Consider the following 23190-nt stretch of genomic DNA (forward strand, 5'->3'; position numbering starts at 1 on the left):
AATTAAGTTCAACAAATAAGCCCCAAATCAAACTACTTTCAGAAGAGTGCAGCTGCTCTTCTTGAACTTTTCAGTAGAAATTACTCCATTGTCATAGATAATTTGGCTGTTCTGAGTGATTTGAGAAGAACATGTACAATTTGGACCAAATTCTGCATAAATATGCCATTCCTGCTGATTTCAAAATCTAGGTGTGTCTAAAGTGAAAAGAGATTGTTTGGATCTAGGTACATTGTGTTACTAACTTTTTCAAGTCAACTTAAAAGTCCAAACATAGGAAATAATTTAAGTGATTTATCATAGAGATCATCTTCAAAAACTTTTAAAAAATAACCTTTAAAACAATGACTGTTCAACTGAATTATGTCAATTTTAAGTAATTTCATATATGAATATGCATTAATATATTTCTGCAGAAGAATCAAAAGTACAGATGCAATATGAAGTTGTGCGAGATAATGGTGGATTGACAGTGATGCTTTAAAATAGTATTTTCAGGTTTTGATACTGTACTATTTTTCAATCGTACAGCTTATTTGCTTTGTTTTTGTGTATGTTCTTTTAGTTTTAACAAAAAGGTTAAAAACCTATTCTACACAGATTTCTTACTGAGCAAGACACGTTGTGAATAGCAGAAAGATAAAGTTACGTGTCAGGTACATTTGTCATTGTAGGTAGAAAGAGATGTTTCTCATTTTGCGTATGTTAGTGCCCTACAAGTTCTTTGATTTGCTTGTTTTTGAAAAAGATTAATTCAGAGATGTACCAGTAGGGGATTCAGGAAAAGAATAAAGAGCCTTTTTTATGAGAGGAGGATCAAGAATTTTGGCTTTTGGGGGCTAGCCAAAGGCTGAACAGGGATATACCTGTTGTTTAAAAGTGCATTAAAAGGTATAAATACCAAGGAAAGAGGAAAACACTATAAACTAAAGAAAAAGGGGTTTAAACTGAATATGAACAAAAACTGGAAATTAGAAGGTTTCTGGCTATAAAAGAGGTAATATTCTGGAGTAACATTCCAGTAGGAGAAATGGGGGCACAACATAACTCGGAGCACGATCGATTTATGAAATAGCTGATGTATTTGTCTGCACTGAGGGAAACATCTTGGGATCCAGAAGGTCCCCTTCCTGCCTCATACAACAAACCTTTACCATCATGCTGCTAAAGATCAAGAAGCATTGGTTTTTCAGTTGCGACTCTGGTTTACCTTTTTCTTCTTGTGCCTTGTCCCTCTTTTGCTACAATTGCTGTGGGGATGACTGTGGGAGTACAGGCAGTAAGAAGTACCTTAACCTGCCAGATGAAACTGTAGTGACAGCAAGCAGTATGGGGTTAGTGTGCAGGACTTTTTGCATGTTGTATGGAGACCTGGAAATCACAGTAGGCTAAATGTCAAAGGGCATGTGGTAAAATAAAATAAAAATGTTAGAATTTCTTGGAAAGTGATTGTAAATAGTTTCTTGAACAGAAAGGATTAGGAGGACAACTAAGGCAAGCTTCTGAAATATAACAGAAATTTGTAGTTGCTCTTTTTTAATTATCTCTTGCTGCTCTTACTGATGTATTATCTTTTTATTGATTGTTTTAGAAAAAAGGAGGAGGAATTTAGAATTGATACCTTTAACAGCGCGGATGGTTATGACTCACCTAGTGAATCACCTGAGCCACTACCCCCTCAGCGGAGGCCCTGCCATTCTCCACAGTCTCCTTAGTGAGAACCACGACAACTCCTATGTGGAGTCCTCCGAGCTGTCCTCGGAAGTATTCCGGAGTCCCAACCTGCAGCTCTTTGTGTTTAATGACAGTACTCTCATATCTTACCTCCAAATCCCCGCAGAGAAGACGACAGACACCGAGCCAGCAGCAACCCCCTCAGATGTAAGGGTAATTGTCAGGGATATCTCAGGGAAGTACTCTTGGGATGGCAGAATATTGTACGGACCTTTGGAGGGCTGTCTTCCACGGCAGAGCGCAACGAATGCGTTTGTGATCTCAGGCAACACTGAGCACCATCTCATTTCCCAGAAGGACATTTCTCAGGTGGAAGAAGGAGAAGATGCTCTTGACCAATTGCTGGAAAAGATTGGTAACACCAGTCCTGAATGCCTTTTACATCCCCAGCGAAAGCTGAATGAGCCATCACCCCCACCCTTTGGTATGAGCTACGATCAAGAAAATGCGATTACTGAAGCCCTGATGAGGCAAAGTGCCCATGAAAAAGAGCATATATTTAAATGCAGCTCAGACTTCAGTATGAAGGTGGCCCGTCAAGAAGAACCACGTCCTGCTGAACCTCAAGCATCCTTTTATTTCTGTCGACTGTTGCTAAATGACTTGGGAATGAACTCCTGGGATAGAAGGTAAGAAGAGAGGATTCAGAACATGTTTACAGTACTCTTACTCTTCTCACTTCTACCCCCAAAAGTGTATACACTTAAGAAAGCGAGAATTATATAGCTGGGTGGTAGTCAGAGCATACTTTTGAACTTTTACATATACCTGCTTCAGTGATTATTTTAAATAGATATCTGCAGATTGTTCATGATGATGATAATAATAATAATAAAATCATTTGAATTATGCTAATTTTATTCCCTTCTCCTGGGTGTTTGAATGAGAAAATATGGCGTCTGTACTCTGTTTCATTTTCCTTCAAATCTTTTTATATTTATAGAAAAAGCTTTCATCTTCTTAAGAAAAATTCAAAATTACTGCGAGAACTGAAAAATCTGGATTCCCGCCAATGGTAGGTAATGTTTACTAAACACACCATCGATAACGTTAGGGTTTCTGAAGAAAGAATAAGTACATCACTAAAACCGAAAATTAATTAAAAATGCTTGTGCTAGCAATACAAAGATATGTGTGGAAAAGGGATCGCTTGTTTCTAAAGAGTTCTGGAGCCTGAATGGACAAGCTATTTTCACTGGGACTATGTACATAGAATTCAAAATCAGTAGCAAATTATAAGACACAGCAGCCTCTTTCCTATTTTCTTTAGCTGAGAGGGGAGAAAAGAAATTCCAAAATTTTTTGTGACCTTGGCTCAGCTCACACAAAGGACTGTTTTCTTCAGGACGATCCCTGTGTCAAGAGTAGTATTTTAAGGGATAGTCTCCATACAACTTCTCTACAGCCAGGTAGTGGCAGAATAGAGTTCTGAATACTATGTTTTATTTGCATTACTTGACATATAGCTATTTGAAAAATGTCTGCCTCATTGCAGAGTTCTGATTTTCCCGCATCCCAACAATGTACCGGATCCATTCAGCTTGTTTTCAAAGAAGCCAACTGTCACTGTCAGCCTTCTAAAACTCTACCCAGGATCTGAAAGTCAATAATGTTTTTTTCTTTCTCATATATCATCACCCTATAATTAAAATTCTGTAGGTCAAATTATGCTCCCATTAACACCTGTGCAATCTTACTGTCTTTGGCAAGGTTGCACAGATATAAGTGATTAACCCTGTAACTGAACTTCATCATCAATTCTTTTGCTGATGCAAGGAAGGAATAGATGTCTCTGCCCTCTGAACTGTGGTGTCTCTGCAGTGTGGTCATGGCAAAAAAAAAATTAGTGAAAATATATTTCTGCTACTGAAATTGAGTGATGTGTTTGTGTGCATAGAAGAAGTGGACATGTAGAGTTGAACATGGTCACCTGTTCATAGCTTTTGACTGCAAGTGATCTAAAAAATAATTTTGAGCTAAAACTTCTTTAACTTTTGTTTCTTTCATATTTAATTACAGCCGTGAAACTCACAAGATTGCAGTGTTTTACATCGCAGAAGGACAGGAGGACAAATGTTCAATACTGTCCAATGCAAGGGGAAGCCAGGCATATGAAGATTTTGTTGCTGGACTGGGCTGGGAGGTAATAGTCACAAATTTAGGCAAGCTAACATACTTGATGTGAAGACCTATGAAAATCAGTGTAAGCTGGTTAAAATAGGTAAATGGAAAACAAGCTGCTTATATCACTACATCTTTTTTAATTCTCAAAAAAAAAAAAAGATAAATTTTAATACACACTAATATTTAGTAGTACTTAAAAGATCGCCTTTTTAGCACAATTCTGTAAATCCACATGATACTTCTGGATGAATGCATCTTTACTGTTTCTGATGGACAGGTGGTGCTGCAGTGGACATTTCTGCTTTCTCCATCATTAAGAGCCATAGCATAATTTTACTTCTAGCTCTTTTTAACTCTTCACATAGTCAGACCACTTACCCAGCCACAGGACTGCTTCACAAAGGACAAAAATGTTTGGTTTTAGTTTGCGTTGTTGAAATGGTGTGTCAGTAGCATAAATGACACGAACGTTCTTGTTTTTTGGAAATATATAATAGCTGTATTTTGTGTTTAAGGATTTAAGTGACACAAGGGGTACAGGGAGAGGCAGCATCCTCAGACTGATACAGTTGGGAAAACAAACAAGCTTTTGGACACAGGCTTGTCTTCAGAGAGGCATCTGAATAATTTTCTAGAATAATTTCTTCTAAGGTCTTTCTTTTTGTACAAATCTTCAATTTTGTAGCTTTTCTGATTGTTTATATGTTCTCTGCACTTTATAATTATTTCTTGTGAGTGTATGCTTTGAGTGGGCTTGCTAAGCCATGCATAGCTCTTAGAGCAGCTGCACATGACAGAATACTTCTGCTTCCTTGTGTTGTTTGCTGGAAGGAAGGTAAAATAGCCACATAAATGACCACTCAGTACCTAGTTAATAGATGTTTATTTTTAGTAAATACAGCAATGGGAAACAGACAGATCTAACACAAAGATCACAAACCTGTAGGGGAAGGCTTCTCTTTCTCTGGGATGGCTACAGAATTCTGGAGTGGTAAATTCACCACGTCTTGATATATAAATTAATACTGATTATTCATCAGTCTTTTCAAATTTCTTCTAATTATGACTTTCAATCAGGTTGATCTTTCAACGCACGGTGGGTTTATGGGCGGCCTGCAGCGCAATGGCAGCACAGGGCAAACGGCACCCTATTATGCCACCTCTACTGTGGAAATCATTTTTCATGTGTCTACAAGAATGCCATCAGATTCAGATGATTCACTGACCAAAAAGGTAAATAATTTGCTGTGTATTTCAAAATGTTGTCTGTAGTCTTCAAGTGCTTAAATTAAAGTTTAAACTGAAAACAGATTGTGCTATCTAGTCCTAGCAGGCCATCTTTGCTGTGCCACATGGTGCTCTGCAGCTAGATTATCTGAATTAAATGGCATCTAAATTCTGGATTCTGAAACACATTTCCATGGTAGCCTCAAATACCACCATTAGTAATAATATTAGCAATAATTTCATTTGTATGTTGTCTGCCTGCCAAAACTGTTGTAGTTTGGTAGAACAAAACAACCAAATGCAGCATAATAAAACCTTAGAGATGAATTGTCCAGCATGTAACAGAAAAGAAAAGAAGTGAAAGAGAAGTGACAAGCATAGTACCAAAAGGAGCCAGCTGATATTTAAAGCCATTATCCAGTTATTCACAATTCTGACAAGCAGACTCTGCTTCAAAGATGGCCGGAACCCAGACCAAAATTTTGTTGGTATCAGTACTTAATCATTTGCCTTTCCTAACAAGGAGTGATTTGAGATTATGGTGCTTGTCAACTGCTGCTTAGAGTCAAAGAAGATTATAGGTGCATACCAAATCTTTGCCTTTTTAATTAGAATTGGCAACTTGTCCTACATAGGTTGTTAATGTGTGTTAATAATGCTACTACAACCATCCGGTCTACCATGTGATACTATTGTGCTCTGAAATTTATCTATAAATATGTCACCGGGTGATTGTATTTATTGTCCCATTAGTTTCAAAATAACATGTGCTTTGCCTTGAAATAAAAAGGTGGAATTTCTGAGTACCGGTCCTGAAAACTTGCCCAGCATTTAATAGTAAAGCTAGATCCTTTTTTTATTGTGATATCTGTCATTAAAAAAAAGTCAACAAAATTACGTGTTTCTCTTCATGTATGCAACTCATTATCTTTGTATTGGATTTATGGATTTACATGGCTATGGAAATCCAAAAAATATGGATTTACATGGCTATGGAAAAAAATGTTATCTGAGTACTTTAGGATAGAGGAATATGGCTGTGGTACATATTAAGAGGCTGTCTAATCTCTATCCCTTTACCAAGTAGGACTATCTGTATTTTTCTTGTTCCTGGCCAGTATTTATCTAGCTGCTAGTTAAAAACCCCAGTGACGAATGCTTTACGGTTTCCGTAGGCAATGTATTCCTATGGTCCACTTCTTGTACCATGAAAAAAATTTCTTGTAGCATCTACTTTGCTTCAATTTAAGCCCACTTATTCTTACCCCACTCCACGTGGATATGGAGAACAGATCATTTTGCCGCAGACTTATTCGTGTCTGAGAACTGCTACCATGTCTTTCCCAGTCGTTATTTTTCCTACACAAATTGTGGTTGTTTAGTCTTATCTTCCCTTGTAAGTCATAGCTCCTGAGTTTTATGGAAGTCTAGCAAAAGCAGTGAAATATCATCTAGCTGTTGAGTAATACATCACCTGAGAGAGGAGAGTCTGACAGAGCTACCACAAGGGGAAAAATGGGTTTTAATTGCAAACAGTCTATTGTAGTAATTCCCTTAATTCCCACCCACATTAGGGATTAACACAGACATTGAGAGAGTCTGGTTATTCTATTTAATTGTCTTCCCTATGTTTGCTTTAAGAGAATTTCTTCTTTGTGAGGAAGAAAAAGCAAAAGCATTTAGTAGTTGCCAGCCTCCAAGTCTTGAAGTGCTAGGAAACAAGGCCAACTCCACTACATATTATCCACAGAAAATACCGCAAAGTAATTGCTTTAAGACTTTAAAGAAACCCTTAAATCTGCTATAGGAATGGAACCCTGCAGGGATCAAACTGTGCATTCCTGCAAAGAAGGACAAAGCTCTGAGCAACCTAATGGACCTCGGGAGCTGGCTCTGCTGTAAGCAGTGGGTTGGACCAGATGACTTCCAGAGGTCTTTTTTAACATATAATCTTCCATGGTTCTGTGCTTCTGCACGGAACAGTTTCATTTAATTTGTCACAGCTCTTTTGTGAGCAAGCATGTATTTCTGTGCAAATTAGCATAGGCTTCTTCACAAATTTTACAAAACTGTAGCTAAGAGTGGAGGCACTGTAAAATTTCTGGAAGATTGATAGTTCTTTAATTCTTTGAAAATGCTTATGGATGAACTAGCCTGCATTTGAAACCACTGTTTTGAGCATAAGTTCATATCCACACCATTTCTAAAGACAGTATTAAACATCCTGCAAGAACTCTTATAACTCTAAAAGTGTCAATTTCTAGTGATTTCACCGTGCACCTTAGCTGTGGAGGCAGTATACTGACATAGAGAAAGGCAAGTACATTGACGCTTTGGCAACAAAGTTCCTCAGGCTGCAGAAGTCCTGTGTTGATTTTGGCAGCCTTTGCACGTGCAGACCATAACGGGCCTGTGTGCTGGAAAAGAAACACGTGCCTGCCTGCAACACACTCTTAAACAAGAGGAAAATGTGTTTCTTTTCCCCCACCTGCCAATACTGTGCTTGTGAATTCTGCAACACCTGGTTAACATTTGTGATCAAATGCATCGTGTTGCTTCCGAGATCGTGGCAACTCTCAAGATCACCACAAGTATTTTAATACTTCCACTTGCTCACTGAGCAGTTAGTACATGCTGGGTTTAAGTCCTCACCTCAGATTATTGGGGCGGTATGTCCAGGTTAAAGATTATTTTATATTTCTTCTTTATATTAATGCTTATTTTTTATAGCAGTGCATGAGAGGAATGCACATTGCGATGTTGTCATTCAGTACCTGCTCCATTTTAATGTTTGCTACACTAGAATGATACATGGTGTTAGAGGACGATATTACTGGGAAGAGAAAATGTTATCACTCGGGATACAGTGGGGGCCACAACTTTTTTCCTTGCCTTCCCCCTGCTTCTGTCAAATAGGGTTGCATTGATACTACTTGGGATGTATGGTCTCCCTTATCTCTGAAATCTTTGTAATTTCTGTGATTTCTTCTCTCCTTATTTTGCCTACAGACAGGCAAAAAGAATTCAATACCAATCAGTGTGCTTGGCTTGCAAGCTCCGGAGTTGAACAGAAGGTCTTACCACCTGCTGGCCAAGGAAGTAGTACAGCAGGCCATAAATTCTGTGGGCTGGGGAATTAAGCAGATGCAGTAATTTTACTTAAATATGTTATTATGGTTCTTTATTTTTACTGAACACAAGAGGACAAATTCATTTCTGGTACAAATTCACAAGAATAAGTGTGCTTTCACTGAGGACGAACTTGGCCTCTTATTTTTGTGCAGTACAGTTGTAATTTGCAGTTTGTATTCCTCTATTTGACATATATGCTGACATACTATATTGCTTATTTGGGAGAAAAAAAAAAAGAAAGAAAAAAAACCTCTCCAAATAAGTCTTAGCCCTGAAAGAAATCATCTTGTAGTGGAATAATCAAAATTCAGCTGGTATCTTTTGCTGCTGTAAGGTTCAGCATCATTGGTTCTAAACTTTTTTTTTATCTGGCTGTCTTGTGTCAAGAATGAAAATCAATCATAGTAACAGCATCCTACCATCTCCTGTCTTGTTCCACCTAAATTGTACCTAACGGTTTCAAAATGAGCTGCAAAATTTTTAAGTGATTTATTCTATCTTCTCTATTGTCATAGCAGAACTTTTTCAATTCAGAAATCTGGTTGCAACCCCATACTGAACTCTTGCTCCTTCGCTGCAGATATTTGTTAGCTAGAGCTAGATTAGATTTTTAGCGGCTAATCTAACTGCTGTAGGGGTTTGCAAAGTGGGGACAGAGCTGTGCTATTGGATTTGTCCAATTCATTTGACTCCAGGACTATAATTGCACTTATGTCTTACAAGGCTTTTATAGCCTAGGGCTGGCGAGCAGCAGAAAAACAAATTGGCAGTGATACAGTAAGAGTGAAAGGGAATGAAAGGCGCACATTATCAGTCTCCAGGCAGCACTGTTCTGGCAGGAAGTTTCTTGGTTAATTTACAAATAAAACTTAGATTTTAGGATGGGTACACTGTCAGCCAGACAATGGGGATGTCAGGCCTGACTGTTACTTAGCAAAAGTAGCAGCCATGCCTCCCCAAAAGCAGAAATTCTTCAGTCAAACAGACGACTCCTCTCTGGAGCCAGCTGGCTGTGTAATGCAATTAGCAGGGAAAGGAGGTCAGGCCATGAGGTGTGTACTGTGACCAGTGTCAGGGCAGCGTGTTGCCTGGCAGGCAGTGTGCAGCCCCACTGAAGCGGGCAGCCTGGAAAACTATTTGCTCAAGCGCAGGGCAGCGGTGGTGCTGGGCCAGCCTCCCAGCGCGGAGGCTGGCTGCTTCTGGAGTGCCGGCTGCACTCCAGCGCCCAGATTGGGGCTGAGGAAACGCAGACCAGATATGATTAACAACAGCGTGACGCACGTCAGAAGCTATACATTGACCCAGCTTCCAGACGTGGAATGCTCAGTGTGGCTGCAACATCGAGCTGTGGCTGTGGCTGAGCCTGTGTGGCTGAGCATCTATATACTTTGTTCATGTGGGTGAAACTGCTTTTATGTGCAGGCTAAAAATTCATGTGCTCTCAGCTCGCTTAGGGAGGAGAAGCAATTGCAATTTCAAGAGCTGCCTTCCCTGAACAGTTGTAGAGAGATCATTCAAGTCAGCAATAAACCTAAAAAAAATCTGACTACTTGTGGTTGAGCTGTTCTGTTGTTTGTTTTTGCTTTTTAATATTTATCTTATTCCTGGCTGCTTTGGGATTTTGTTTAATGTAGTTTTCTCTTTTTTCTTCCCCCCCCCCCCCCCCCCCCCCCCCCCCCCGAACTTCATGGAGAGCTTAGCATGGGACTCTGGCTCCAAATGCATGGTCTGTGTTGCTTTGGACCTTTAAGCAAAACTTGCTTATGCTTATGCCCTTCAAGGTACTGAGTCTACCCCACAGCTTGTATTTTGAATGAACGATACAGGAAAATAGCAGCTGGTTTGTTGTTACTGATAAGATTATTATAATGTTTTTTATCAGTGAAATGGATCTTCCAAGAACAAATATTTTTTATTAATACCAATTTTATATTTGTAACATTATATCTTATAAATTTGATGATTAAGGATGTATGACTTGAAAACAATCAGGTAGTAACTCAAGCTTTAAAGTTAATTACTAGCACAGGATGAGGATTGTAGCAAAGGTAGTAATTTATTATCACACAATATTTGCAAGGTTTTGAGCTCATAGCCATCACCTCCTCTCTCAAACAAGCACAGCAAGACTCAGTTGATCTAACTTCTCCCTCTTTACTGAATTTTGTTCTGTTGGATGTGATATAAGTACAATGTGTTTTGGGATTCTTCAGTATGAAAAGTATTTGAATACTATCCAGATAGTTCGTTGTGATTTTAAAAGGGTCTCTTAAGCAGTACTCGGACATATTTTCATTGCTGTTTTTATAGTGGTATGTGCTATTTATCACTCCAAAAGCAATAGGAGGCAAGGCAGGACAGAGCCTTTTCTTCACGGTTTGTTTTTGTAGAAAGAAGATTAGTGTTCAGTTTGTGAATTGCCCTGTGCGACTGGACAATTGCATCACCTTACAGAATTCTGTTTCCATATTTATTTGTTGGGCTTTTTAAAGCAGAGGCTGCTAAATACCACCATTGTGGGCTTTCTCTGTGTTGCAAAGCTAGTGCCAGAACTTGCTCTAGTATCAGAATGCGTCGAGTTCAGCCTGATAAATTGCTTACAAATACATTGCCGTTGGGCTGCTCTGAATACAGCTGGTGTGAGCTGGGTCTTTCCTTCGCTCAGCTTTCATAGAAAATTACAGCTCAGCTTGGGCTGTGTGCAGAATAGCCCTGCCAAACACTTAGACCCTCAGTATGTATAACCTGTTGGGCACCAAGTCTTGTAGCCAGACTGATTTTTGGTTTTTTAAGGCTAAACTTTGCATCTTCCTGTTAATCACTTTTAAGGTGACCTAGCTGCATCTGTTCACAGAAAGTGAAATCACGATTTTGTCATACATGTAAATTGCTGCTCAGTTTTATATTAATCAGTCTGTACTGTGATATTATCAACGTAAGTATTTTCTTGGATGTTGATTTATTTTTACTGAGCAGTTAAGAAAATACAAGAGGATGCACAGAAATCAGGATGACCATGAGAACAGTAATTTGTACTGATTTTTGTACATGTAAGAAGCTGTAGTAATAGTGTTGTTAATGTTTCCATGTTTTTGTAAAACACAAATGGTTTGTATTTTCTTCAAACAGAACTAAAATGTCTTTTATTCGTAGGCGTAAATAAAATACAACTCTATCTTCTATTTCATTTAAAATAAACTGAGAATCTAACTCACTCTATGAGCTTAGCTTTATTTTACTCTACTAGAGTATAAACTGTAAGCAAAGTTCATAGTTCTAACTTTTTGATTCTCATAAAGTATTATGTTTTTGCCATGTTTCGCTTATAACTAGGGTACAGTTTGCCACCCAATATGTAGGAGTGTGAAAGTCTACTTTTTAAAGGTACTACCTGCTTCTGAAGAGAGAAAATTCAGTGGTACAATATAGACTGATACAAGGCATGTTGAGATTACTTGGTGGTTATTTACCAATGAAAATAGCTACCTTTTTTTTTCTTTCTTTTTTCTTTTTTTTTTTTCCCCCCCCTCTGCACAGAGACAGTGAAGAAGGCAGAGCTACGTTTTGGCTTCTTTGTTAGGTCTATTGTGCACATTGTTCCAAGGGCTAGCACCAAATTGCGGGGGGGGTGGTGTTTTAAGCTTTAAGTGGGACTTAAATTCTCTTTATGCTTTAGGCTGGCATTCTGCATGTGGATTAAATTTTAACTTTAAATCTTACAGTTGAAACTATTGTGCGTAGCTTGTACATGATTGCCAAATACTTTTTGCCATCTGTTAGATCACCTCCAGTTCCTCCGATAACAAAGCAAACACACAGGCTTTCACATGCATTTTGTATATGTCACATGTAAATTTTATCCATATTTCATGCAGTTCTGCTCCACATAAAAAGATAACTCCTACAGTATTTCCCATTCTTCTCTAATTCACATTGCCTGGCTATTTTGCTTACAAGTTCAAACAAAAGTCCTCTCCAGACAGGGTCAGCAAGGAGATATTTGTAATACAATAAATTCGGGAGTAGTGGTTCATGAGGGAAAGTTTCTTGGCATCCGGAGTCAAGGCATTTCATATTTCTGTGACAGCTACCTTTTTTAGCTGGATATGTTCTGTTGGTTAATGTTTTCTTCTAGTAATTCAGATTTCCATCTTAAATTATTGTAGGTAATGTACATTTACATATCGTGCTAATGGCTAGTTTGATAATTACTTAATTAAGCCATCAGACAACAATGTGTTCTGAATGAAGCAAATTATTTAGCTGATCTTTTCATGATCAACTGGAGAAAAACAATATTTTAACTTTTTCTGTAATGAAATATTTCTACTATTGAGCATTGTAATTCAATTTGTAAGCCATGACCCCTCATAAACTGTTGTTATCACTCTGATTAATAAAGAGCCAATTTGCTGTTGCAGCTTCGTCACTTGGGAAATGATGAGGTTCACATCGTCTGGTCTGAACACACCAGGAACTACCGCAGAGGCATTATACCAACAGATTTTGGAGATGTTTTAATTGTTATTTATCCAATGAAGAATCACATGTTTTTCATAGAGATAATGAAGAAACCAGAGGTATGTTTTGACTGCTTTATTGGATCTATCATATGTGTTATGCAAGTGACCAACAGTTTTGTTGCTTAAATAAAGCTCAGTGTTGTAGAGCTTGGGTTTTTTTTTCCAGCAAATACGAAATATAGACTGTCCATCTCAGTTTAAAAGTATGGTGAACAATGAGCTCTTATTTTAAAACTAGAATTATTAATCACAATTGAAATGACTACTAGTTAATTTTATATTCATGTTTAGTGCTTAAAGAAATATTTCAGAATTCTCAACCCATAGGAGTTACTGTACAAAGAACAATGTTTAAAATCATTGTGAATTTCCAATGTGAGGCAATAAAAGCAAAATAACAAAGATAGAAGTTCCTCGTTTGCTATTAATTCACCCCATACAGCTTGGTTACTGTTGTACATATGGTACAGTGCATAACCTCACATGTTTTTGAGACCATCATCATAATCTGAATCAATGGGATGATGTAGGCATTGGATATCCTTACATCAAACAAAGTATTTGAGGCTTAGTATTTTATGTTTAGATCATTGTTATGCAATCACATTTTAGACATTTGGAAATAATGAATTTTTTTTCTTTTTGCAAAATGTCAGGTGTTTATGTGCATCAGTGCATATGTATAAAAAAGCTGCTTTAACAAATGCTTCTCTGGTACGTTATGGATGCAAAAATATATAAAAAATATACTGTATGAAAGTAATCAAGTGTGATAAATACCATTTCCCTTATATGAGGGACAATATTTGTCAAAAAAAATAACCAGCTGTGGAAAAATGCATACATCAGATGACGTATTTACCAGCAGTGTACAATATTGAGTTGTGAACGATGGAGCTATTATATATTAACAACCAGTGGTTTTCCAGTAGACATTTCAAACTTGACAATTTTTTGTAAACTGAAATAGTGGTGGTTTTCTACAGTTGATTTTGAGCTCTGCAATTTACGACTTGGGAATTTTAGCTTTTAATATTCCAGCAGGAAAATCAGAATTTAGTGTTATGAACATGCTTGAAAATTCTATGAACCAGTTGAGAAAAGCTATGTCATCTTACATATTAGTCAAAAATACCCAACGGGCAGAAAGAATAATAGCTAACTGGAAATTTAGTGTTATCCCTACATTTAAAGTACAAACCATTACAATGTAATAAAATTAATCCAGACATTTCCAGGGCAAGTGTGGCTGACCTTTTGTTCACCAGCTACTGACCTCAGGGTGAATGAAAGAGGCTTGCAGAGAGAAATGTCTGTTGTTTGGCTTCAGTCCCTGGTATTTAAATTGCATTCCCTAATCAAATGAAAAGGCTGTCCTCTCTATCAGGTTACAGAATCCATGGCAACATTTGGCCTTTTATATACATAATGTTAGCCTTTTTGTTTGCATCTAAGTAGAGACACCTGGAGCAATGTTAACATTAACCGATTTAGCATTAATAGCTTCATTATATAAGAATTTCTGATCAGATAGCTGTTACTTTTGTTATATTGCTTCAGCTTGTATTGTTTTCATTTTTTATCTCCCTGCTTGGCAACCGGGCAATGATTTGCAAATTTTTTTTGTCTTGATTAATTAAGCAATATAATTATCAGGAACCGTGATGCAGTCTTTGCTCGACAAAGCTTCTGAGAGAAGACAATAGTAAGTCTGTTAGTGTGAATGCATTCCACGCGTCACAGATGCATGAGGATATTCTGAACAATGAGACGAAAAGCTGCCTGCAAAAGAGGACAAAGAATGCCAGGCAGACTCTACACACTGCACATACCGCCAGGGACATACTGCGGGTTCCCTGGGACACAGATGCCTCGTTAGATTGCAGCTAGTCATCAGAGATTAATTCTCAGCCATTTGGTACAATAATTTACCCATTCCCCACTCTTTTAACTAGTGCTGCTTGCTATAGAGGGGAAGTCTTTGTGCTCAAAAGGTTTATTTAACCTTGCCTAGTTTTACTGCGTGCAACAGAAATAATTATTTTTTTCTTGGAAATTGTAATGAAGCAGGTGTTTGCAATGGGCTGAATATTAATTTTTGTTTCATGGATAAATTGCATTGACATTTGGGAGTACTCAAGGAGGGGGATATTTGCTTTTACTCTTTTTTTTTTTTAACTGATTCCTGTCAAAGCATCATACACATTTTTTGTAGCCATTCAAAACATTGTTTTCCTCAAATGGGGTTTAATATCAATTTACAGAAAAGTACTGAGCAGGGAGCATGTCCCTGTGCATTCAGTTGGTCTCCCCCCCCTTAAACTCCTCGTTAAGGCAGAGCCCCCTACACAGATGGAAGCTGACGATATGCGAGTTCCATTGACTTTAATGACCCTCGGCATGGCCAGTAGATCTGCTCGGGAATTAATAATTCTGTGCTTTGTGTCCACGCGGGCGTATGGTCCGGCTGCATGCTCCTCGTACTGCCCCGGGCTCTGCGGACCCCTGTGCCCTGCGGGGAGCAGCGAGGCCTGCTGGCTCCACTGCTGCTGCGAGGCAGGACAGTGACGCCTTTGCAGCTCTCCAGAGGGTTAGTCCCTCACATCGAAAAGCGACAGGCTGGGGAAATACTGCACTTGGTTCTGGTTCCACATGCATTACTCTTGTTTTTCTCTGGTAACGTAAAATCAGTTGCTGTCATACAAAGCCACTTCCATCCTTTGCGTTATTTTCTTTTTCCATCTGCCACTGTATGCCAACTTTGCATTGCGAAAAATGTATACTTTTTGACAAAACATGTGCCTAGGACACAGTTCTTGAAATAATCTGTTTATTTGAAACATGCTTGAAAAAAACATCTTTCCCCAATTTCATGAAAGTCACTCCAAAGAGCACCCACTTCATTCTTATCTCTACACTGTGAGAACACAGTTCAAGGATGCTAAGGAGAACTCTCGGTTTCTGGGGTTCAGCTTGAATTAGCCTGCTTTTCCATTTAAAAGGAGTTTTAGAAAAAAATATGATTTATTGGAGTTTGACTATTAAACTTTCAGATAAAACAATTATTAAACTTTTTGTTTTAAAATGTCAGATTGGAGATTTTTTTGATAAATTTGCTGGAGAGTTCCCACTGAAAGATTTTTTTTTTTTTTTAAATGTGAGCATATGTATGTATGTGTATGTATTTATATAGACACACATATAAGGTCTATAAAATATACACACCTTGTCTATATATTAAGTATATAAATTCTGTAATACTGTGTTAAGAAAACCTGCCACATTCCCTAGACTCCGGGTGGTTTTGAAACAGTGAAACAAAGTCCTGTAAGCAAAAATTGCTTGTCAAAAAACCTGACAATTAATTTCCCTGTACAATAGCATATGTAAGTGCCAATCTGACTTTAAATATCTGATGTTTGTGTTGGTATAATTTTCATGCTAGTGTGTACTTAACCTCCTTATTTATACTTACATAAAAATATAGTTTTACATTTTTTTATCCTTTTGTCAGTACTTGTAAACAGAGTATGTGTTAAAAATTTTGCTTAGAAATGTTATATCTTAAAGAGGAAGAACTTGGTGCTCTACAACATTATCATTTTGGTGGCACAGATTTTCTTCCTGTCACCTTTCTTTCCAATTGCCTAGATAGTAATGCTGTCAGTAAAAAAAAAAAAAAAAGGCAAAACCACTATGGAAACATTTTACACTAATCTGTTTTTTGAGGGGAGTGTGAGGAGGTGGTAATTATTTTAAGTAAAGGAATGACAAAATAACTGTTTGAAAAGACAGCTGTCATTTGCAGATGTTATATTAAAACCAAATTTCTTCTGTAATTCATTGCCACTTCTAATTAGAGGAATTCCCTAGATGCAGGGGATTTATATTATTCCCTTTGTCCATTTATTGAATGACTGTCACAGTCACCCACAAGCAGTTGCAGAAGAATAATAGAGTGTATTTATTTAGGTGATAAGCCTCTGTACAGATGGAAAAAATCCATAGCTTAAATATTGATAATTACTGCTAGCTTCTGTTTAGGGTTTTGGTTGGTGGTTTTGTGGGGGTTTTTTCACTTTGAGTTTCTGAAAGGGAAATGAGTTTGACTACTTTGAAATATTAAAATTTATTATATGTGTAAACATTAAAATTTTCTGGCTTTGACATGGCAAAGTCTGGTATGTGTATGGAATTCTGGACATTTTCCACTTTTATAAAGTGTCTCTTTTACCGAGTATAGCCTTTTGCTGAAGAGCCATAGGTCACCAAATGACATATGGTGGTTTCCTCTGGGGGTAACCCTGAAGGAACAGCGTTGTAACACCTTGACATGCTACACTGGGATAGACCTGTTTGCTCCTGTCCCGGCCATGTTTACAGAGGACTGCCTCTGAGAGGTGGTAGTTTTCCACCATCTCCTCTGCTTTCCACAGGCCTCGTTATCTTGGATCAGCTCTTCCCCCCTGCCCCCTTCAGTGAAGTCCATGGAAGGAATTACAGAGGATTATTTGAAACAAATACTTCTTTGCAAAAACTCCTGCCAGTGTTGGATTCAGCCAGTGAATCAGGGTCTCCCACTGGGATGCAAGACGGAAAACAGCTCTTAATATCTACTCAAAATGGAATATAGATTTCAAATTGATAGACTAACTTCATATGCGTAACAAGCTCATGTTTACCCAGTTGAATATTCTGTGAAATGTGCATATACATGTAAAGTATACTGATGGCAATTATGGAAGATTTAAAAACTTAAAATAAGAAATTGGGGGATCAATACCACATTGGAAGTTTTGGTGTGGAAAACAATGTGGTCATACCGGTTTATGGCAAAATAATGTACTGGTCTTCTATAGTGGGTCTGATGGTTATTATTCCAAACATCGACAATATAATGCAAGATACAGCATGTTGTGCTAGCCAAGGTACTGCCCGACTGACTGTGCTGACCTGGCTGGTGATGGCCCTGCAGCTACAGCCTGTGGAGGTGGTTTGTTTCTGTGTTCTTTTGCTGTACTTCGAGGAGTCTCTTCATGCCTGTGATCTAGAGAGGAGACCTCGAGCAAGCTAATGCTTGTAACTGAATAACTTCACTGTCTAGAGCAGGGCAGTGTGACATGTGCCTCCTCTTGCCTCCCTGGCACCTTTCTGAAGCAGCAGATGCCTTCCTGTGAGAATCCCCCCCAATTTGGGCATGTTGTTTCAGTTTGTGATTTTGGAAGTTGCTCTCATGCTCTACACTAACCTTTCAGCTTCTGTTGGCTTGGCTTTACATGTGTTGTTTTTATTTTGGGGTCCACAGGTGCCATTTTTCGGTCCTCTCTTCGATGGAGCAATCGTGACTGCAAAGCTGCTGCCAAGCCTCATATGTGCCACGTGCATCAATGCCAGCAGAGCCGTCAAGTCGCTCATCCCGCTCTACCAGAGCTTGTATCCTTTCCTCCTGCTGGGGCAAAGCTCCCCTTGGTAGGGTTCTTACTTCTCAGTGTTTTTCTGCAGAGAGGTAAGCTTTGATGAAAATCCTTCCTATTTGATTTTACTGGAAAAGGTCAAAGCTTTCTTCACGTCAAGCTCAATGTTTTCAGTCATTCACACCCAGTTGCCATCCAGTGTTTTAAAAATAAGATTACAACATCACAAGAGTGTTCTTACCAACAACTTCAGTCTCGCTGGCATTGGACTTGGACCTGATGCTTTGAACTGTAAATAATGATAATACTCCTATTTTTTTTCACGCTAATAGAAGTTATCTGCAGTGTGTATTAAGCTAACAGACGGCTCAGTTGTATTCTTATCTTATTCAAAGAAGTAGTCCAATTGACTTTACTTGGACTCATTACATTAATAAGACAGATGGGATTTGGCCTCAGACACGGGTGTTTCGGTTCCCAAATTCCAGTTTCTTTCCAGCCATGTCTGTATTTGGGCATTTTCAGACCATATTTTCTAACAGTTGCTGGAATGCAGAAAGATGGTATGCTTCTCTGTGACAGGAATTGTAGCACAGGCTTTTATTCTTGTGTGATATACAGACTAACAGCGTTATTACTGGTTTTCGCTTATTCTAGGATTTTCTCATAATGCCATAATTATGCTAGAAACATTTATAGTTTGTTTTGTTAATCATACCACTTATCTCAGGACCAACACTCACCGCACTTCATTTTCTTTGGGTAGCTTTTGATTTCAGTATTTTTCTAACCATATGACTTTGAGAAAGAGTTTGTAAATGCAGTGTTTTGATCTTTGAAAGAACATTGATTAATTAGAGACATGCATTTTTAACATGCAAAATATCCTCAGAATGCTGGGGGCTTTTTTTTTTAAAAAAGGCTAAATTTTATCCAGTATACTTCGCAAAAGTCATCAGAAATTAAAAGTAGCATTGTCGTTAAATAAATTTGTATTTTATTAACTTCATTGTGTACTCATTTTAAAACAAAGACAGTTGGTGGTTGTTGCGTAAGCAGTTGAATGCAATACATCAGCTGCAAAACTGTGGCAGTACCTAACAGATGATTCAAAACTTGCCAAGTTTTCCACTTTTGTCTCATGAGAGAAATCTAGCTAATTACGAAAATTCTTCTATGCAGAATTTAGCTTAATCCATCTGCTTCTGTCGTCAATGTATAATAATAAAATAACAGTGTAGTAAAATTAACATAAGTAACAGCAGTTCCAGGAATGAAGAGACCTTGTTGCCTCTTACCACCATCCCAGCACTTCTCTCCCTGTCGGAGTCTCCTGTCTCAATCCTGCTCATCTTCTGGCTTTTAGCATTTTGTGAGTGAACAGCCCTCACCAGCCTACTGTGCTCCTGCTTTCCAGTGGGGTCTCTCTCTGGGTCCCTCCTTGTCCCCAGGGAAACATGAGCAGCACAAATATGATAGCACATGCCACTTCTCAGCATATGTTTGAGGTCTAGCTGAAACAGCATCTGTCCCTGGATTCTTTTCTTCCTTTTTTGTGCCTGCTTTTGCACCAACGATATCTGTAGTGAATCAGCTGCCACTTGTCTGTTTGATAAATGAAAGTGGATTGAGAAACTTCTGAAACTGGACAAAGACAATGTGGTGGGGAAGATCCCATCAGGATGAAACTGGAGTGGGAGAGAAAGCTATCCGTAACTTTTACTATAGATAATGAAACACTTCTATATACTAAAATCCTTAAAGAGCCAGAAATTGGAATGTAAATGTGTAGATGTGTAGAGATGGTGCTCGAACCTGTACAGTGCAGTAACACTGCTGTGTAGCTCCCGAAGGGTGCATGCGCCATGAGTGACTTTGCTCTGGGGTCTGCTTTACTAACTGCTACGAGGAGAACAGGAGGAAAGCAGACCCAGCAATTGAAACACTGTAGTAATAACTTTGTCAGACTGGAGATGAAAGTAACTCAAAGGTGACATAACTCAAAATTTCAGTAGAAGGGAGGAATAAAAGGCAGTAATCCTGGAAAAGTAACGGGTGATGTCTGGCAGCACATTTGATGTAACCTTGCAGTTCAGGTGAGTGTAGAAAAGCTTGTGTAAGGCAGAGCTGGGAGTGGTCTGCCACTTCTGCTTGTCACACGGGTCATGTTAAAAGTCAGCATCCATAATAAGGGTTAGTAGCTCAGCATTTTCTCAATTCAAGTGTGGTTAGAAATTGATTGAACGCTTCATCTGGTGTAAATGGCCCAATGGGGATGAGGCACTGAGTCTGTGGTGCTCATGTTGGGGCCATGGCAGGGTGTGAAATACCTGCGGGGGCCCTGCTCCAAGGGGAGCAGAGCCCTTGTCCTCGCTCCTGCCTCGCCGGGGGCAGGGAGCCGGTCGTGGTGCCCCCGGGAAGCGCTGCCGGCGCGGGGTCGCGTGCCGGGGAGCTGGGGCAGCGTCTTGCCAGCAGTGACAGCTGAAGTCACTTGTTGGGAAGTCTGTAAACTCCAGTTACAGCTGCACTTGTCAGGGGCTTTAAGGGAAGTGTAATCAGCCACAGAGATTAATTTGCATCTCAATTAGGAAAGAGTCAGGAGGAAGCATAGGGTCTGTTGCTGGAAGGTTGTGGAAGAAATCTCATCAGGCACAAAAGGCTCCCAAGTCTCGGTGCTCCAGTGAGTGGAGGACAATATCCGAGTCCGGTTTCCATGGGGACCAGGACCGCAGAGCCGCGGGAGAATCTCGCTGTGCGCACTGTAATCGCTTGGTCATGATGACACAAATTCCACTGTCGTACCCAAAAACATTTTTCTGTTGGAAATCTCTTTGAAAATGAGGAAGGTAACTATGGCAGACCACATCAGATGTTTTGTTTAAATCTATTTTTTTATGTTTATGTAACTGTTTCTGTTTTAAGGAATTTATTAGGGCAAGAAAAATATTAATTAAAAAATAATTAACTATATTTAAACTTTAGTTTAAAGCCATTCTGGCTACAAGTTCTTTATATACGTGCATGCGATGGCATTACCCAGGAGCAAAACCAGGGTAGTTAACGCATAGCTCAGTTGTCTTTTGAATGGTTAAAGCTCAGTTGTCTCTGTAGCTGCTGCAATGTTTACATGGTCATGGGTGATTATACATTAGTATATGTTCAAAATAACCATTTTTTCAGGAGTGCATTCATTCTTGGTGCAATCAAGCATTGAGACTGAGCGGCTGCAGCCCATACTAATTGGTGCTCTCACCATCCTTAAGTAACTGTTGAGTGTGAGGTAATGTGTTTCACCAGCCTGCTTTTTCAGGCAACATTTTTTTTAAATATGCCTGGGTGTTTTTCGGAAATCATAAACAGTAACGTGGCTTAAATTGTATAAAACCAAGGAAGACTAATATTTAAACTTACTGAAATTGTTGTATAAAAATGTATATACGCAAGTTTTTGAGAGCATTAAAGCCACCTTTTTTTATGTGCTGGGGAAGGGAAGGAACCACTAATTTCACAGATTAATTATTATGTATCAAAACGGAAGTTCCTCTTAATTAAGTCCAGTTAAAGCAGAGGTTGCTAACCGTCAGTGTTTAAGAGTGACACGAGTCTATAAGCAGGATGCCTTAAGAGGTGAGAGCAGGGATGAAAAACATCGCATTTGTAATTTAGTGCTTTGGTAATTGTCATTGGGTTGAGCAGGACCCCCGAAGCAAGGGTCTGTTCTGGTTCCAGTGATATTGAATATTTTGAAAAATGGTAGGGGTGATGATATAAAACTGCATCTTTGTGCTGTCTTCCAGCTTACATAAAATTAGTTGTATGCTGGAAAGGATTTTTGAACACTTGTACATTCTGGAGTTCCAGTCACCTTAAGCTGCAGTAGTGCACATCTTTGGGAGCTGGTCTTACCTGTAAAGAGAAATACTGGGGGGGGAGAAAAACAGCGTTTGTATTTAGGTCTTTATTATGGGTCTGATTTACAGCTGCTGTTTAAACTGACAGTTTTTAAGCTCAGGTGCTAGTAAACCTCCAAATATGAAAATATAACTAAGTCTGAAGCTGTCAGGCACTTTGGTCCATGATTTAATGTCGGTCTCCAAAAAGACTTTGGGATTTGGGGATAGTGATGTCTGAGCAAAAAGCTCCCCTTAGAATGCATAAGCAAATGCTGTTTTGATTACCCAGAGACTAGATTGTCTTTCAAAATGGAGTAATTTCCTTGATCCTATTGTTCTTGTTTAGAGATTTGTAAGTTGGTCTCAGGTTTTATTTATGAAATTTCCTAACCAGCAGAATGCTTATTCTTTCCCATCTCACATGTTTCATAATAACAATAGAGGTAAACATTCTGGATTCTTATATCTTTTACCATCATTTGGGGGGAAAAAAAAAAGTGTAGTGCAAAATTATCTTTGCAATTGTTCTTTAAATCACATTGACTGAAAGATTGTACCAGACCTGGTTTGTTTTAGAAAAATGTATAAGAGTAAGGTGGAGCAATGCTTTCTGAGCCTTTTCACCTGCTTCTTAACTGGGAAGAAAAGCCTCTCAGTTTGAAAAATGGCCACAGTGATGAAGAGGGAACTTTGTTGAATTGCTGTCATGATCTGTGAAGTTGTCCTATCTACCAGAACTTAAACGCCTGTATCTCTGTTTCTCCACTCTTTCACTGAAAAAAGATTCTTTTTAATTGAAAAATTATTTTGATGTTATTTGTAGTGTCTTACCACTTTTTTTTTTCCTCCACCATTACAAGTAACTACTGTACTTCCAGTCCTGCCTGGTCTTACTAACTGAATTTGAAGAAAAGTAGCAGAGATTCTGATATGTCTGAAATGTTACCCTGGCTTCGACCAGCTTTTTGTGAGCAACCTACTGGAGGGTGTAAAGTGTCCCTATGTGCAAGCACCAGCTGGCTTCTTTCCTGTGTTCTTCGCTGATTTCTCATACTCTTTGAATTATTTTCTTAGCAATTTAAGATACACATATCTTCCTGTGAGTGAGTAAATAAGGAGTTAGTTCGTGATAAGGTTTAGTGA

General features: G+C 38.7%; 1 protein-coding gene across 11 annotated transcripts in view; it reads left to right on the forward strand.

Moving 5' to 3' along the window:
• Positions 1 to 23190, forward strand: part of RALGAPA2 (Ral GTPase activating protein catalytic subunit alpha 2) — a 135764-nt gene that overhangs the window by 67240 nt on the left and 45334 nt on the right. For all 11 annotated transcript variants that reach the window (XR_012628302.1, XR_012628301.1, XR_012628303.1 and 8 more), the window contains 6 exons: positions 1592 to 2363; positions 2678 to 2749; positions 3754 to 3877; positions 4936 to 5091; positions 12639 to 12797; positions 18046 to 18173. Coding sequence is in view for 7 of the 11 variants with exons in the window: in XM_074864083.1 (XP_074720184.1) it covers positions 1592 to 2363; positions 2678 to 2749; positions 3754 to 3877; positions 4936 to 5091; positions 12639 to 12797; positions 18046 to 18173 (1411 nt within the window). In the remaining 4 variants the exon portion in view is untranslated. The remainder of the gene's footprint in view (positions 1 to 1591; positions 2364 to 2677; positions 2750 to 3753; positions 3878 to 4935; positions 5092 to 12638; positions 12798 to 18045; positions 18174 to 23190) is intronic.

The sequence above is a fragment of the Strix uralensis genome, chromosome 3, assembly GCF_047716275.1.
Source record: "Strix uralensis isolate ZFMK-TIS-50842 chromosome 3, bStrUra1, whole genome shotgun sequence".
In the NCBI taxonomy this organism is placed as follows: Eukaryota; Metazoa; Chordata; class Aves; order Strigiformes; family Strigidae; genus Strix; species Strix uralensis.